This window comes from Natator depressus, chromosome 1 (assembly GCF_965152275.1).
Source record: "Natator depressus isolate rNatDep1 chromosome 1, rNatDep2.hap1, whole genome shotgun sequence".
NCBI classification, from domain to species: Eukaryota; Metazoa; Chordata; order Testudines; family Cheloniidae; genus Natator; species Natator depressus.
In genome coordinates, this window is record NC_134234.1 from 49,424,728 (window position 1) to 49,442,886 (window position 18,159).

General features: G+C 39.7%; 1 protein-coding gene across 1 annotated transcript; it reads left to right on the top strand.

Moving 5' to 3' along the window:
- Window positions 1–245: 245 nt before the first annotated feature.
- On the top strand, window positions 246–17,513 carry RFC3 (replication factor C subunit 3). Its single transcript, XM_074959542.1, has 9 exons — window positions 246–545; window positions 3,333–3,470; window positions 5,519–5,586; window positions 8,101–8,198; window positions 9,599–9,780; window positions 10,173–10,309; window positions 10,427–10,525; window positions 13,906–13,975; window positions 16,987–17,513. The coding sequence occupies exons 1-9, from the start codon at window positions 459–461 to the stop codon at window positions 17,176–17,178; spliced, it is 1,071 nt and encodes a 356-aa protein (XP_074815643.1). The 5' UTR covers window positions 246–458; the 3' UTR covers window positions 17,179–17,513.
- The last annotated feature ends 646 nt before the right edge of the window (window positions 17,514–18,159 follow it).

The window sequence follows — 18,159 nt, forward strand, 5'->3', positions numbered from 1 at the left end:
CCAGGCGGCTGGCAGGCTGGGCGGCGGGAGGCACCGGCCGCAGGCAGCCAGGCTGCTGCGGTGGCTCAGGGCGTTGCGCTCTCGCGGGACTAGGACACTGGCCGGGGGGGGGGGGGGATCACGGTGCTGTGAGATGCCCGGCGGCGGTGGCGGCGGGGGGGCGTGTTCTGCGCTGTGGTGCGGGGTCCCCCTGAGGGAAAGGCCGCGCCCTGGGCACGGAGCGATCTGCCCCTCCCCAACCTGGGCGGGGCGGTTCCGAGCCCTCGGCGCCTTCGCTCTCCTCTCCTACCCCGCCCTCGCGGCCTGCCTGGGCGCGTTCCGTCGGCTCCGCATGTCGGTTAGGTCTGTCCCGAGGCGGCCTCTGTAGTGGGGGAGCTGTTCTCGGCGGGGCTTGAGGGGAGCGGGAGAGCCGGGGCGGCGCGCGCTTTTCAACTCGGCTCTGCCTGGGCCTCGCAGCGATGAGTCTCTGGGCGGACAAGTACCGGCCCTGCGCCCTCGGCAGGGTGGATTATCACCGCGAGCAGGCGGCCCAGCTCCGCAACCTGGTGAGGGACCCGCCCCCCTCACCTCCGGGCCGCGCGGGGGGAGCCCCTGCGACCCTCCTCTGGAAACCCCTCTTCAGGACCGCGGCCCATCTGCTACCCCTCCCCCGCTGGTACTCTCCCATCCGCGAGGACCACTGCCTCCCTGCTAGCCCCGTCTCCCTCTGGGACCCCCCTCCGGCCCCCTCCCCAGATCTCTCAGCATGGCACGGGAACCGCCCCCATCCCCCGGGGCAGCAGGGGGCGCGCTCTTTAAACCAACACACGCCCCGCGGTAGCCGTGTTAGGCGTCTCCTGGGGCTGGGCCAGGCGCCTCTGCTTTACTGGTGAGAGGCTGCTGTCCCCTCAGTGCTGGCTTAGAGTCTGATGCTGTTCCCAGTCACGCACAGCTGCCAACAGAGCAGACTCTGCCCTCTAGTTATTGGTGCTAAGTTCCTGCTTGCTTTGCTTAGGGAGGCGAATAAGGAGATGAAGTTTTGCAAACTCTCTTAGTGCATGTGACTTTGTTTTATTAAAGCAAGCGGTAAGAGCTACAGTTTGTGTTACGTGTCAGAGTAGCAGCTGTGTCAGTCTGTATTCGCAAAAAGAAAAGGAGGACTTGTGGCACTTTAGAGACTAACCAATTTATTTGAGCATAAGTTTTCGTGAGCTACAGCCCACTTCATTGGAACTGTGTGTTACATCTGTCTCAGGTAGCAGGATGTTGACATCAGACTCGCCTGCCCTTCACTACTGCATATTTACCTCTGTTACAATACAAATAACAATAAATGTGTTAGTCTCTAAGGTGCCACAAGTACTCCTCGGTTTTTTTGCTAATACAAAATGAAAAGTGCAATATGTGAATAAAGATAAGTCTGGTTGGGAAGAAACTGTGCACTGTAATACAGTCGCCCTATTGCAAATGTATATCCTAATATGAAAACTGATAATGAGGAAATCATTTGCTAACAGTCCAAATAGTACTTTCCTGGCTCTCACTATGACCATTTAATCCCTGCCACAAACAATAAACAGAACTCTTTTAATCTTCAGTGTGCTTTACAAACAATTAATTGTAACAGCTGATAGCCAGATTTAAAATGACACCTGTTCTTTGACCCAGGATGGCACCTTGGTGTGGTGTCTTCACAGCAGTGTTAGCTCAAGGTACAACTGAAGTTTTGCCCAACTTTCTTTCTACACACATATCTCTAGCTTGAGTTCTAACTGGCTTGTCTGATGTGGGTGGGATGGGATGGGGATGGGTGTTTGATGTTCCTGTGCTTTAGTAGTGCAGTGGGGATGAGCAGTGAGTTACAACTCATCAGATGTTTATCCAATGAAGCTGCTAATCCAGTCACCATTTTGCTGATCAAATTGCTCTGGGTGTTTGAATGTTGTTTCACAGTGTCGTCATTCTCAGGCTTGGTCTGCACTTAAGTTACATCAGCATAGGTACATTGGTCTGAGATAGGGAAAAAATACCCATACCCTGACAAACATAGCTATGCCAACAAAACCTCCAGTTTAGCTATGTTGATGGAAGAGGGGTTTGTCAACATACATAACATTGTTCATGGAGGTGATGTTTCTACACTGACCTACTCCTGTAGGTGTAGGCTGCATCTACAGCATGGGGCTGTGTTGGCATACCTATGCTGACATAGGCTCTGTAGTACTGTAGACATACCCTCACTTGAGTTAGGCTAGCAACTCATATGGACTAACTCAAACTAACTTGCAGTGAAGACAAGCCCTGATGTGTAGGGGAAAAAAACATTTCTCTTCTTTAGAATGCACTCCATGCAAAGGTTCACAAGCATTTTACATGTGTTATTGAATTAAGCCTCACACCATCACTGTTACCATTAAGCAGATGGGGGAGGAAAGAGGCACAAAGAGATTTATTAGTATGATTTTCAGAAATGCAGAGCACCCACATCATCCACTGACATCTACGGAAGCTCTTGGTGTCTAGCACTTCTGAAACCATCAGATCATAAATGACTTGGTCAAGGTCACAGGGATTAAGGTCAAAGATGGGAATAAAACCCATGGATACAAAACTGAATGCATGTTCAAGCCCCCAGATGTCCTGAGTCTTATCCAGATTGTCTAACCACTAGATTCACTCTTTGCATTCTGTGCTTGGTATATCTAACTAAAACTAACTTTGAAGGTAGATATTAGTGAAATATATTTTTTAAACTGGCTACTGGCGCTCTCAGAAACAAAAACTGGTTTTGTCGTTGTAAAGAGACACTCAACTTAAAAATTATGCTTTTGTTTGAATATCTTTATATTGTTACAAGTAATACTCATAGTATATTGTAGCTGAAAGAGAGCAGAGACATAGTTTTCTCTATTAGTTTATTTTGTGGATAATTTTGCTGTTTCCCTGTGTCAGTCTGTTTCCCATTTGTGAGAGCTTTTCACTTAGCAACAAGCATGACAGAAACATTTTTTTAAAAAGATGAAAGTGATTGTGTAACCACAAAAATTGGCAGGAGTCTCAGGAGCAAATATAATACCTGAAAGTACTTCAAACTCTTTCTCAAAAAAACCAAAACAAAACATCATTTTTAATTTTCAGAGGCATACAGCATATATGATGGAAGTGTACCTGGAAGAAAGAAATTCAAGGAGCCACTAATTCTGGGTTATATTTTAAACTGAAGTACTGTAGAATTGTATATGAAAAATTATTTAATAGTAATGTTGTAAGCAAAGTCCTCATCTGATGCAGTTTGTTAATTTCCTAACATAGGGGAAACATTACTATAATCAGCTTTATTGCACTGTTTGCAGGTTCAGTGTGGTGACTTCCCTCATCTGTTAGTGTATGGACCATCTGGAGCTGGAAAAAAGACCAGGATAATGTGTTTGTTAAGGGAGCTGTATGGTGCAGGAGTGGAGAAACTGAGAATTGAACATCAGAGCATAACAGTAAGGCATTTATCATGTGCATTTTTTAAAGAAAGTAATTGTGTATATATACATCCTCTCTTTTATATACTAGCATGCTGAGTATGTATTCCTATAGAGAAGTCCACAATAGCAAAAAGAAAGTCAGTAAAATTCAAAAATGTTCATATTTCTTCACCTCGGTAGAAAGTTCAAGCTCACTTATAAAATTGGTCACTTGAACATTTTCCTCTGACCAAGTGAATTTTAGTTTGTCAGTCTCCCTCACACTTGCACTTTGTGGCCAGGCTGCACTGCAGGATATGTCCTTAGCATTAAGTACTGAGGACCAGATTCTGAGGTTGATTTCTTTCATATTGCTTTTATTGGCATTACTTTGAATGTACTCATGTATTTGAGATCAGAATTGGGCCCAGCGCTTGAATTTTTGCTTCATGTTAACTCAAATTTAAATTAACTTTCAATTGATAGAATTCAGTTCATCTATGTTGTGGCCCTTACTTATAAACCATTAACGTTATCTTTCTCCCATTTATGTTTGTGATAATTTGTTATCTAATCATTCCCATAGTGACAGTTTCAACAGGAGAAGAGATTTGTTTCAGTAATTAGCTGCCCGGGGAACAAGGCAGCCACTTGAAATCTATTGTTTAAGATGCTGTGTTATTAATTAAAAGCCCTTATTGGGAAAGGGTTTTAAGGGGTGACTGCATCAGTCTAAGTACTTACTTGGGAAACAGATATTTGATAATAAAGATCTTGTTAATCTAGCAGACAAACGTATAACAAGATCCATTGGCTGGAAATTGAAGCTAGAAAAGTTCAGACTAGAAATAAGGCACAAATGTTTAACAATGAGGGTAATTCATCATGGGAACAACTTGCCAGTGGTTGTTGTGGATTCTTCACTACTGGCAAATTTTAAATCAAGAGTGAACTCTAGAGCATGTCTTTTAGAAAAACATTCGAACAGGAATTAATTCAGAGACTATGGCCTGTGTTATACAGAAGGTCAGACTAGATGATCACAGTCGTCTTGACTACATAATAATGAATGTATGAATCGGCAAAATCGTCAGAGGAACACTAAAATTTCATAGTATGGTCAATAGAATTTCTCCTGTTATTACTTTTTAATTCCTTCAGCAGTGGTCTGAATATCATATTTGATATGGTAGGTAGAGCATTATCACTGATTCTAACATCTTATTACAAGGTAGTTTTTCTTTTTCATTGCTGTTACTTAAAGGAAATAATTTAGTAACGATTGCACCTATAGTATCCTTGCTTGACTAGTCATTTCCTTCTGTGTTAGAACAGGCATATGACAGTGGAAACAAACTAGCAGAATGTTCTGGGTATTGGTGTGAGGATAGGTGCATCAACTGTACTACTTTCTTGTGACTCAGCTAGAAAAGAGAAACAGATTATGATGTTTATAGGGGGAAAAAAACCCATCTAATTAGTCCTAGAAAAATCTTCTGATAAGTCACTTGAATTGGAGGAGATTCATTGTCACCATAATAGGAAGAAATACACTTAAACACTGTTCTGTACATAGTGAGAACATATCCTGTTAGTGGTAGAAATATACCAGTTTGGATCCAAATTCAGAGGCAATATAAATGTTCTTATAAATTACATCAATAACAGATTTGTAATTACATACTGTAATAAAGGGACTTCCTCCCATGTCCCCCCACTTCCCTCCAAAAAATCATTGAGAGGAAACCTTCCTGATGTCTGCAAACTATTTCTCTAAAATGATTGTTTGAAAGAGACAGCACATTATCATGTCCAGAATCTCTATTAATTCTGATAGTAGATCAACTCTTGTAGTAAACAGCCATCGTTATCTTTTTAGAGGTTTAACCACATCCCAATACTCCTGACCTCCACTCACATGGGGTGAAAGATGTACGAACCTAACCCCAAATCCAGGTCTTTTGCCATAATGCTGCTGTCAAGCTACCAGATCTGCCAATTATAATTCTTCAAATCCAAAAATTGACTTTTTTTAATATTAAAATAAGATGCTTTGAAATCTAACTTTTTTATTTTCTACACAGACACCCTCTAAAAAGAAAATTGAAATTAGCACCATTGCAAGCAATTATCATCTGGAAGTTAATCCAAGGTAAGTTCATAATAAAAAGGATATTTAATTTGGATATTGTACTTGAATGACCACATTTTCAAAAAGCCTTGACTTCTAAGGATTCAACCTCTTACTCAAGCAAGTAGTTTGTTTAAAGAAAAACTTTTGTTTGCAGGTTTAGGCCCTAAATGTGCAGACCAGGTTTTTGAAATACATGATTTTGGATGATGAAAAACTTGGATTTCCTAAGTTAATCGAGTAGTTTGCTGTCTTACCAGCAGATTGTGCATACAAATGTGAGTGTTGGGTCTTACAGATAGGTGGATCTGCAAATTCAGAGGTCAAGTTAAGACAATTTTGAAAACATGTTTCTGGTCTAAAATACGGAGAATTTTAGTGTTTCTCTGATGATATTGCTGATTCATAGATTCATGATTATATAGTCAGAAGGAGGATTGTGATCATCTAGTCTGAACTCCTGTATAACACAGGCCACAGGACTTCTGATCAAATAAGTTGACTTTCTCCTAATGTTTTAGAAACTACTTGTAGATATACAGAATTTAAATATTCTACTCCAAATGCAAATATCCTAAAATGTAGACTACCTATTAAATGTATACAATACCAGTGCCTCCTTTAGTGTTTTTTGGTTAGTATCAATGTTGTTTACCATTGTGCTTTATTGATCGGAGCTAAAACCTAACAGTTTGAATAATTACGTCTTGAATTGGCCATCTGTATCTTTCTATGTGTATGTTACTGAACAAACAGCATATAAATCTGTGTTCTACTAATGTTCATGAATGTCAGTATCAGTACAGCCTATAGAATTCTGATTGAATTATCACTCCATGTTCAGGGAAGTAGTCTGGTACATTTAAGTAATATGGAGCACAGTAAAAGGTCAACAGAGAGAAAATGAACTTAAAGGAAGGGGGTGGAAACATACAGGTGTTAAATCTATTACAAACATTTGTTAAACAAAGCAGTTTTATTTCCTCCAAACTGTTATACAGATTTCATCTGTGACACTCAGGGCATTGCCTGCTGGTTACTTAACTTGCCATGGGCAGATGCTCTTAAATGGAGTCCCCTGGATGGAGAAGGAGAAAACAGTACATACACTTAAATTATAACTCTGCTTTGCCTAACCATCTTCGCACTGAAATGTCTGAAACAGTAAATAACATCAAGCTTAGCCTACCCCTTCACCCATGAAATTATTAACCAGACACTTTATTATAGCAGAGAGGTACCTGTATTAAAATAATTGTAGCTTAAACCCTAAGAACCTTAGAAAACTGAATCATAAGTTAAATTTTGTATTCCTGCACTAAATTTTCTATATGAGATATTGATGAAGCCTACTGATACTAAACCTGTTAGAACATAAGATTTTTCTCATTGAAAGTGCCTTTTGTCCTGAATACTCTTAAAAGAGCTAAAGAACCTTGAGACAACATATCATTCCATCAGCTGTCAAACCACTGATATATCTATGATGACATACATCATTTCAAGGAGTAGCAATTCTATCATCTTAAAACCACACTTAAACGCCAAATCATGCAAATTAAGATATCGTATGGAGTCATATTTGATTCATAACTTGCATATTATGTGATGAAAAACTTCCATTGTGAAATTTGGATGTCCCCAGTTCCAAAGCAAAAGTTAGTTTTAAAATGAATATCACTTTTTTTATTGGTTGTAGCCACAGAGGTATGCTTTTTAAATGTATTGCATTTGTGAGTCACTGAAAGTGTATGGCACTGGGAAGCCTCTGTACTCCATCTTGCTTAGTCTTGATATCGGTTCTGTCACTTGTTGTTTGGCACTGATATAGGGAATCCATACATTCTTTGAACTTATCACTAAATGTTGTATGGCATTTGGATCAACTGCTCAGTTATGGGATCAGAAGGATCTAAAAAGTCATTGCAGAGAATGCATGGTTTTCTTTTGTAAGCACACTAAGTTTTTTGGTTTTGGAGGAAAGTTGGCTTCAGTCCTATACCTGAAATAGCCATCCTTGACAATGGTGACACTGATAAACTTCCCATTGCTGGAGAATCCATTTTTCCCCTATACCTATTGTTTTGTGAGTCTCCCCTCTCTTTGTAATGACACCCCTGGAGGGTACATCTCCAGGGGGTGAATGAACTTGGGACCTTTGAATCTAAAAGCATCCAGTAGCTTGAAGCCAGTAGCAGAATCATAAGCTCCTATTGGTGGTGTAGCAGCTAGATGAGTACAGAGAGCCACACTCTTAGTGTGGGTTACACTGAAATAATTTAGAAAATAAACATGCCCACATTTTCTGCTGTAAGAGACAAATCACCACATAGGGGAAAAAGAGAAGGGGCTACCTTCTTATGACAATTTCAGATAAAAAGAAAACAAGCAATGTTGGGGGCTGAGTAGGCGTACTTCAGAAACTTTCAAGCTGACACTAAACCTGCAGTTTCTTTTGAACAAGATCTCCACTTATGAAATCTCTAGCCCTTTCCATGGCCACATGATGTTCAATTATCTGAACTCTTTGTACAGTGATGCAGGAAACAGTGACCGTGTGGTAATTCAGGAGCTATTGAAGACAGTAGCACAATCCCAACAACTTGAGACAAGTACTCAAAGAGATTTTAAAGGTTAGTAAAACAAGTTAAATGTGGCCCAAAACTTTGGAGGAGAAAAGTTCTGTGACTGTTTTGACCAGGTCTGAAGATGTACTTGAGAAGTAAACATGTCTCTCTTCCACCTTGTATCTTCATCAGTTGCCTCAGACATTTCTCTCTTTATGGCATTGGTTTGTATTTGACGGTGAAGAGTAGTTCTGTGATTGTAGCAAAAGATGTTGACGTCGCATAGATGCAGCTCTTGATTTGCTTATTGTTACTGTGAGCTACATATCAGCCTTCCCAAAACTTGGTCACCTTTCATGCTTCTTTGTCAGAGAGTGGTGGCCATTATGGATGTATGTGTGATGGTTGATAGACAGCCCATCAGTAGCAGCCTATTTCATGTGGCATTGGTAGCAAAGGGAAATGAAGTAGGACTGAGTGTCCTTCATATATATTTGTCACTTTCAGTTTCTTTATGCTGTCCTACTATGTATGAAGTGTTCAGTGCAGAAATACTTCATACGTGGAAGAACTACAGAGGGAAAGTGGCTGCTAATCTAAAAGATACCCATTTTCCTCTTCACTGTTTCCAAATATAAATTGCTACAGCTGCTTTCCTCGCAAAAACCAAGAAACCCCACAACCAGATAAATGCAAAAAGAAAAATGAGGCAAACCCAAGAAAGATGAGAGAATAGAGTAGAAATAATGTACTAGTGGTCCTACCTTTGATATGCCATACCATTTTCTTCACCGTTCTCAGGGAAACATTAAATTTGAGCTATTACCAAATTTTACCAATCTGCTACAATCCAGTAAAATATGCCCACTAACTACTCTGAAACATCTTTGGATAAACATGGAGAGCAATGTGCATGGAAGGGCCTCCTACGTTCAGCACAAGGGGTTTTCTACCTCCCCCACTCATTAACATTAAAGTATGAGTTTGTAATCAAAGGAGTGTACTGATAAACTATTTGCTTTAATACTTCCTTACACCATAGGTTCTCAGAAAATTCAGCTGCAACCCTTTCTTAAAATTCTTGGGAAAACAAGCTAGCTACTGTATTAGCCATAGTATAAACAGTACAGTGACTGTCTTGGCCTTCAAACCTAATTTGATAATTTGCATCACAGTAGCACTTACAGTCCCTGTCTTGAAGAGAGCAAAATGTAAATAGGCAAGACTGATGAAGAGTAGGCGGTAAACAGATGTAGAAGATGAAATGGCTTGAGCAAGGTATCTCCTCATCTCACTGACAGTTGAAAATAGAACCCAGGTCTTCTGAGTCCCAGCCCAGTGGTCCATGGGACCACATTGCACCTTGCTTGCTGTGCGCCTTGCTTCATTATCTTTCTAAAATTACTTTTGTTTACTGTGAAACTCTTCTAATAAAGGTAATTTAAACTTTTTTTTCCCTCTGGCAGTGGTGCTGCTGACAGAAGTTGATAAACTTACTAAAGATGCTCAGCATGCGTTGCGAAGAACCATGGAGAAGTATATGGCCACCTGCAGATTGATCTTGTGTTGCAATTCCGTTTCAAAAATCATTGCACCTATTCAAAGCAGATGTCTGGCAGTGCGAGTGCCTGCTCCCAGTATTGAAGATGTAGGTTTGGAAGCAAAAATGAGCCTCCAGTAGAAACTTAATCAGACAAGTTTTTACTGTGTGTATGTAAAGTATATTACAGAAAATGACCCGTCTCTGTAATCCAGGACTTGCCTTTGATCAGTATGCACAGTGTCCATTGACTGGGCAAACTGGAGCTGCTCCCTTATACCTGGCTGACCTTTGCAAGAAAGCAGTGGCTGTTCTAGAGATGCTTAAGCCTGAAAACGGTCTTTGGGTTTTGAACTGTTTCACTAAAGAGAGACAAGATGGATGAGGTAATATCTTTTCTTGGACCTCATCCACCTTGTCTCTCTAATATCCAGGGACTGACAGCTACAACTATAATACATATGTTAGCTATATCGTCATGGTACCTTTTTCCCATCTAGATCTGTCATGTGTTGTCCAGTGTGTGCAAGAAGGAGGGGCTGACTCTTCCTCAGGATCTGGCTCGGAGGCTAGCAGAAAAGTCTGGTAGGAATCTTCGGAAGGCACTGCTTATGTGTGAGGCTTGCAGAGTTCAGCAGTAAGTCACTGGAGAAACTAATGTAGGTTACTCTTTGTAAAAAAAAAAAAAAAAAAAAAAAACAACACATTCGCTCTAAGCTTGTTACTAAAATCTGAGAGATTACTTGTTGTGCAGGTATCCTTTCACTTCAGATCAGGACATCCCTGAGACAGACTGGGAGATATATCTGAGAGAGACTGCAAATGCTATTGTCAGTCAGCAGACTCCCCAGAGGTAGGTGGAGCTATTTAGTTCTGACTGTAAATTATTAGGGTATCAGAGTACTTCTGAGCGTAAGAAGTGTTTTATATTAAATGTTTTGTGGCATTTTAATAGCTTTGTACTGGAATGCCTCTGCTTTGCATCCAAAGGAAATGGGTTTAAAGCCTATGGAGGTGGGTAGATTGGATTTCAGAAACTAATAAAGTTAGCCTCTGTCACAAAATAAATAAGCAGGACACACAGTTATGATGTGATTGTGCTGAATTTATATATCCATTATAAACACAGACCAGGTACCCTGGAGTTCTGTAGCACTAGTCTGAATTTGGAAGCCAGTTCTGGTCTGTTTTGCTCTAAATGATAAAGTGGTAAACAAGCTAAAAGTTACTTACCTCATGAAATTTAAATCATGACCGAGCTTTGTAGCCAAAAGTATATGGAAGTTTTGGGGAAAAGTATTCTGATAATTTGCCCACAGACATATAAGACTTCAAAATTGAGTTAGACGATAAAGTTGTCCTAGTTTCTGGATGTGGTCTCATTTCTTAGTTAAAGTGAAATAAAACACTGTTGCTACTGTGATTGTCTTACATAATTTCTCTGTATTTTCCTTATTCTGTTTTGGATTATTGTGCCAGTGTTTCAAATTGTTCTGACCCTCGCTTGGTCTTATGGTCCATTCAGTTTGTCCTCTGCTTAGTATACGTTAAAATGCCACTACCACCACCAGTCTGAAAACCTCTAGTGCTGCCTGATGTTGCTTTGTTTATGAATGTTTTGTCCCTAGTCTCCCTTCAAGTCAATAGATAGTATCATGATGGAGCAAGAAAGCATCTTTACTAGAGCCATTAACACATGCATAAAGTTCTGGAGTGTGCTTTACTTCTTTGGGCTTGTTTTAATTAAGTTGGTGGGTAAAACCCATATTCTACAACTGCAGTGTTGTAGGACAATGACAATATTTCCACTAACTGCAATATATCCTGGAAGAGCTGGTAGCTAAAAGATTTTTTGATCATATACCTGTACTACTATTGTGGATTTGATTCTGATGTGACATTTTAGATGCAGTCACTGATACAGGGTACTCTCCTTTTTCCCTTCTGACTCAATGCCTGTGTAAAGTTATCTAGAAGATTTAAACTTGTACATTGCAATAATGAGCCAGTTCTTTTTCTTTCATCAAGCCATTGTGTGGCGTCAAAGCATTGAAACCATATGAATGGTGGAGGCCATATAGCCTGGGGAATCTGGCACTGATCTATTAAATGGCAGTTTCTAGCATACGGATCTGATTTTTCTGCTGCATTGTCTGTAAAGACCCCAAAATATGTACTACTTCAAATCTGTCATCTCTAAGGCAAGTTTTTCTTTAGACATAAGGAACAAGGATTGTCTTTTGTTGCTCAGAGTTCCAGCATATAATTTTTTACTTTTTTACAAAGTAGAAATGTAACACTTCAGTTACCCTGGCAATTAAATCCATCACCAAATGCAATGCGTCCACAAATTTTCGTATCTTAATCTTTTTCAGGATGTCTCTAATTTGGGCTGCATCATCCCCTGGCTCACTTTCTGTAGTTTGTACCAAATGAGTGACAGCCAAATGATGATGATTTTTAAACATTATCTTCAGTACTCTGGCTTGCGTAGTAACCTAGCATACATAGTGAAATCCATCAACAACAGACATATTAATGAACCCATCAGCAAGCACAATAACAAAAACTGGTAACTGGCTCCTTTGTGGCTCCCTTTCAGTTGGATTCATGCAGTTAAAGTTTTTTTTTTTAAAATAGTATTGACTCACTGGAGATCACAGAAGAAATGAGTTGAATAATGGAATTGTAGATACTTATTTTTGGTTTTGCTGGATCTAGAATAATTTCAATGTGTGTGTGCGTGTGCATCTGTCCTAGTGAGGCAGCATGGTAGATGTGATTTTTAGTTGCTGAACAGCTCTTTGTAACATTGTACAGTATCAGGTAACAAACTGGCTTATTCACAGCACTGCTATTTCCAGCTGAAGCTGATGGATGTGGTTGTTCTTTTTCCATAGTACTATGAAACTTCCCTCTTTAGCTGTGAAGAGCAGTAGCGTTGGCACTAGTTCTCTGTTGCTCTGGTGCATTTATGGTCACTGGAAACAGTTGCCCATTTTTTAAATATATAGTGCTGGCAGAAATAGAATTGCACTATTTTGAAGCCCTAATGGGAGGCATGCTCCCTATGATTCTATTTAAACTCAAGTGCCTAGCCTTCTCCCTGCACCTCATTTAACTTGCCTAAATTAACGAATTCTGTTTTATCTGTGTATTTATTTATTTATTTTTTTAAAATTCACATCGATAAGTTGCTGGAATATAGAGACCAAAGGATAACTTCCTCCAAGCCCTCCCTCAAATCTTCGGCGAAGAATCCTTTTATTTTTGTAGGTGTAATTTTTAAGGAAGAAAGCTCTTGTGTTGTCACTAAGAGTCTGACTCATAAGTTAGATATCGACAGTAATTGGAATGGAGTCACAACTATATTTAAAAAAAACCAACAAAAAACAATTCACAAGGCTGAGAACACACACAAGTGACATAACGGTAAAAATAACAGATGCCAAGGCACTGTAACTGCTGTAAGATCAAATTGTCCCTAATACATTTTCTTTGTAAAGGACAAGCTTATTCTGTTATTTCCTCTACCTATTCACATTCCTCTTTGCAAATTACCTTCCTTTTGTAATGTAGCTTTTTTTTTCTGTGATCTGTATCATTGCTGTATGATCTAGAGATGGGGGAAAAAACAGTAATCACCTACAGTAAGTGCTAGCATTTCTGGGTATCGGACCTCAGATAAGATGAGACAAAGTGGCTATCAAGAGACAGTTATTGCCAGAGGTGAATTTGGTGGGAATTTATCACTGGCGATTCTTCAGTTATGTGGGAAAGATGACTGAAAGGTGTAAACCAGCAACATAAAAATGAATCCTGATTTCTAATCATTTTGTGGCAACTTCTCATTGAACTTGGACAAAAGTCACACTAAGAGTTTAAAAAAAAAAAAAAAAGTGGGAGGGGGGCCAAGAACAGCTTGTTCTGGAGCCTTGTGTCTTACAGATTCATCCTGAGCATGTCATAACTACTGTCCAAAACTTTTTTATTAACCCCCTCCCCACTTCTGAGTTATGTAACATGCATATTGAGACTGACTTTACATCGTGGGAGTACTGCAGGTTTATTAATATTAGAGGAAGGCTTCAGGCTAAGGGAACTTAATTATGCTTGGCAATCCATGTCTGGGGTTTCAATAACATTTGTTTAATAACAGAGCAAATGTTTTTTAGAAATATAAAATAGGCTTTGTGGACATTATTGTAACACTTCATGATTTCATTCCAACAGGTTACTTGAAGTTCGTGGACGGCTTTACGAACTCTTAACCCACTGCATTCCTCCTGAGATAATAATGAAGGTAATTTAATTCGTCAGCACTTACTTTGTTCACCTCAACCAGAGCTAGGAGAATCCAAACTTGGGGCAAAAGGATTAAAATTACATTTTTTAAAAAGAGTTTTCAGGATCTTCAAAGAGACAGCTCAAGTGCTTAAAGTTAAGCATGTGCACAAGTGTTTGCAAGATCAGGGCACAAGATTGTATGCTCCTGAGGGCAGGAAATTTTGTTTTCTTCTTTGTTTTGGAAAATATCTAGCACAAGGCATGGTTCAACTGTAATCTAAATAATTCAACATTAACAATAAGGTCCAGCTTTTACAAGACACAGATCAGATTGTCTGTGAGCCAGAAGTCTTTGCTACTCTATCTAGTTCAAATCCTTTTATTTAACAAATGTTTTTAGTTGCATAATATCTGTGTGCCAAAGCCAGTGACAGCTTGATTGCCTTTGTTAGATTGAATTATCCAAGTTTTGGGGACTGGATAAGTGGGTTTAAAGCTGGACTAATTTAGAATGCTAAGAGTGTCTACTTAGTTTACTAGATAATCTGCATTTTGCTCAGCTGAACACAACAACAAATACAGGACTCTTCTACTCTACCTGATAATTGCATGCTAGAAGGCATCCCCATGTTTTTTGAATTACTGGTGGCTGATATGCTATTGATTATGGGGGTGTTATTGGGGAAGCTCCATAATTCATAGTGTTCTTGCCACAGCATTTTAGAGGTGGCAGCCACCTGCTCGCAAAAAAGATTGAGGAACACCTACAGGGTCAGCATTGAAACACCTGGACTTGCCCTGGAGGATAGCGTCCCAGCCTGTACGGTACATGGATGGTTGCCTGAAATAGCAAAGGTGAAAGACTGAAATGGGAGACAAGGTGCATTATTTATTGGGAAAAAGGGAGGTAATATCTTATTAAAACAAGATCATTCTTTGAGTACCAATGGTATGCTCAGAGCTGAGAAAACATAGTGGAAGACATAGTCCCTGCTTCCGAAGAGCTTGCAGTCTAAAATAGAGGCAGACATTACATCTAAACAGATGTGATACACAGGTTGGGAGTCAACTTCAAGAGTGAGTGCTTTTTTGTAAGTGTAAATGGTATCGAAAGGCCTCATGAAGGAAGTGTGACATTTTAAGAAAGGGACAGTGATTCAAGCATAGAAGTTGCTATGGGAGATGGAAACAAATGGAGCAACCAGGCAGGAGGTGTGGAGTGTAGTCAGCATGAAAGGATATTGGAGGAAATGAGGGCAGAGTTGAGATTAAAGATAATATTGGGAAAATGTAACAACAGCATTAACCTCTATTTATATTGACAAAACACAGCTCTGATTAAATTATGGTAAAATCCTTGACATGTCAACTGACTCGTGTTCCTGACACATTCTGTTCAGTTATGCTTTTCCTTGTCCTTTTTGCCCTATTGTGGGTTGATACCATTGAGAGCTTCAGTTGTCTTGCTGTGCAAGTGCTCTCTGTCTTAAAGATAAATTCAAATACTTGTTACTAACGTGTTTGAAGACACCAATATTTGGCAGTGTCCTTAAGTGCTTAACTAACTTAAACTCTTTGTATTAAGTCCAGTTGTAGCCGTGTTGGTGCTCACTGACCTTGTCTCTTACACTTTTTATTGCATTAGAGCTGCTTCTGCAATAGCTTTATCCCCTTCTTCCTCAAATATAAAATTTTAATATTAAGACCTTTGTCATTTTTGAGGTAAAGTATTGCAGTAGTCTCTCTCATGGATTTGTTTTTTTAAAATAAGTCATTCTGTTGGGATGAGCTTATTTACATCCATTCCTGATTAATGCTATCGAGATTCACTTCCCTTGTCAAATGAAGAATCGTCAAGGCTATACACTTACTTGCAGTTCGCAATGACATTAGTAGGGGTTGTGCACAGTCAGTTTATTAATCTATTGTTGTTAGTGAGGCAGAAATTGTTCAGTTGCACCATTGTGTCACCTGATTTTACAGGATGAGGAATTTATCCTGAGAGAGAAGTTTCTGAAAAGACAATGTTCCACAAGTGTTTGTGGAATTCAAAGTTGGTTCTATTGGATAAATGATGTGATAGCTCTTGAAAACTTCTGCTCTGCTGGATCACTGAGTGAGTTCAAAATCATGATGCTACTTGCTCAGCTATTTCTGGGAAAATGATGGTATTGAATAGCATAGCCAATTGATTTTGGTTACAGTTGTGGTTCAGTATTAAAAATGTTCAAGATCAAACAACCAGGCTCAGGCAATTTATTACCTACAAACAAAACAGCATGATACAGGAAAGAAAGTTAATACACCACCAGTTCTTCTGGGACTTCTCTTCTCGCAGCATGTTCAGTTCAGCTTACAAGGAGGGATAGCTCAGTGGTTTGAGCATTGGCCTGCTAAACCCAGGGTTGTGAGTTCAATCCTTGAGGGGGCTATTTAGGGATCTGGGTCAAAAATTGGGGATTGGTCCTGCTTTGAGCAGGGGGTTGGACTAGATGACCTCCTGAGGTCCCTTCCAACCCTGATATTCTATGATTCTAAGGCATGTTCCCAAAATACACCCCTTTACTACCTCTATTTATAATGGGACTATTCATAAGCTAAAACCCTCTAACATCATCTAAGATTCTACCCATCAGTTTCAACTTGTTTTCTGGTACCACGGCATACCCCTTATTCTTTTTGTTTTGGATACAGCATTTTAGGAACTAATAGGCATGAAGGCACCTCCTGAGCTTGTACTTACGGCAGAGCACTAATGTATCTTGTCTTTGATAGGTTTCCTATTTTCTAATGTCAAAGCTGACTGAATTTAGCTTTGCAAGGTATTGTAGGGTACTTGACTTGGGTGAACAGAACTGTGGGGAGAGCATAATACATTCAGATAACATAATTTCCCAATACCTGCACATATATCATGTGTAATACAAGTAATATAGTATCTGCTATGCCTAACAATAGTATCTGTCATGCTACCCTGTTTTTGAAATATTTCATCCTTTTAAAAACTGCCATATTTTTCTCTTCTAGGGCCTTTTGTCGGAACTTCTAAATAATTGTGATGGGCAACTAAAAGGAGAGGTTGCACAGATGGCAGCCTTCTATGAGCACCGACTGCAACTGGGCAGCAAAGTCATTTATCATCTGGAAGCATTTGTGGCAAAGTTTATGGCACTTTATAAGAAGTTTATGGAGGATGGACTAGAAGACATGATGTTCTAAGACATCACTGAACTTAAATAGTATACAATATGTCACAACAGTGACAGTTCTGCTAATAACATAGTCTACTCCTATGAGACTTATGTTGTACAAGCTGTAGGTCAAAGTCAATAAACTCTCATTTACTTCATTGCATTATGATCATTGCCTTTGGTAATAATAGCCAAATAAGAGCAGAACTTTGTTTATCCTGAACACTTATGTCTTCAAGGCAGCCCAGTCATCTTTAGCTAACTAGAAAGCATGTAAGCTTTCCAGAAAGACAGTTATAGACTTTTGGGGATATCTGGCAAGGTCACATTCTAAGCTCAGCAGTGTTAAGTCTAGCCAGTACCTGGCTTACAGAGAGTAACCCACATGCTCCATGAAATGAAACTGATTTTTCCAGTGTCTAATGATTGTGCATCTATGCATTCTCTAAGAAGACCCTCAAAGAACTGTTCTGCTCTGAAAATGTACTGTAAAAAGGCTTTGAGGGGATCCCATGTATGCTGTCCCTTAATAGCTCCCATATGTAGTTTTTGTCAGTTTATAAGTGGCTTTTCTAACTGTCACACCTGCAAAACTTATCCTAGGATCTGAAAATCCAGTTGGATTCTTTCCTTGTGTAATAAAGATGGTGGTGTTTAAACTATGATTCCATTGGGATTGCAAAAATGTAACTGGGAGCATAACTTGGCCTGCAACATCTCTTTTGTTGGTGATATACGAGCCGGAGCTGAAGCCAATTAAAGGATTCATTTTTTATTGCAGTTGGCTTTACATAAGGATGTATGTGAAAAGGCAAGAACCCAGCTAGACTTTCAGGTCCCACACCAAGTTTACAGGGCTGGAAAATTTGATGATGACAGTCAGGGGGAGACAAACAAAAAATCTCACAATGCCATTTCTTCAGGTCTTTTTCAGAGTAGAGGCATGCTTTAAAATGAGTTCTTGCCACTTGTGTTCACTGAAGAACCAATGACAGTTTTGCATAAGACA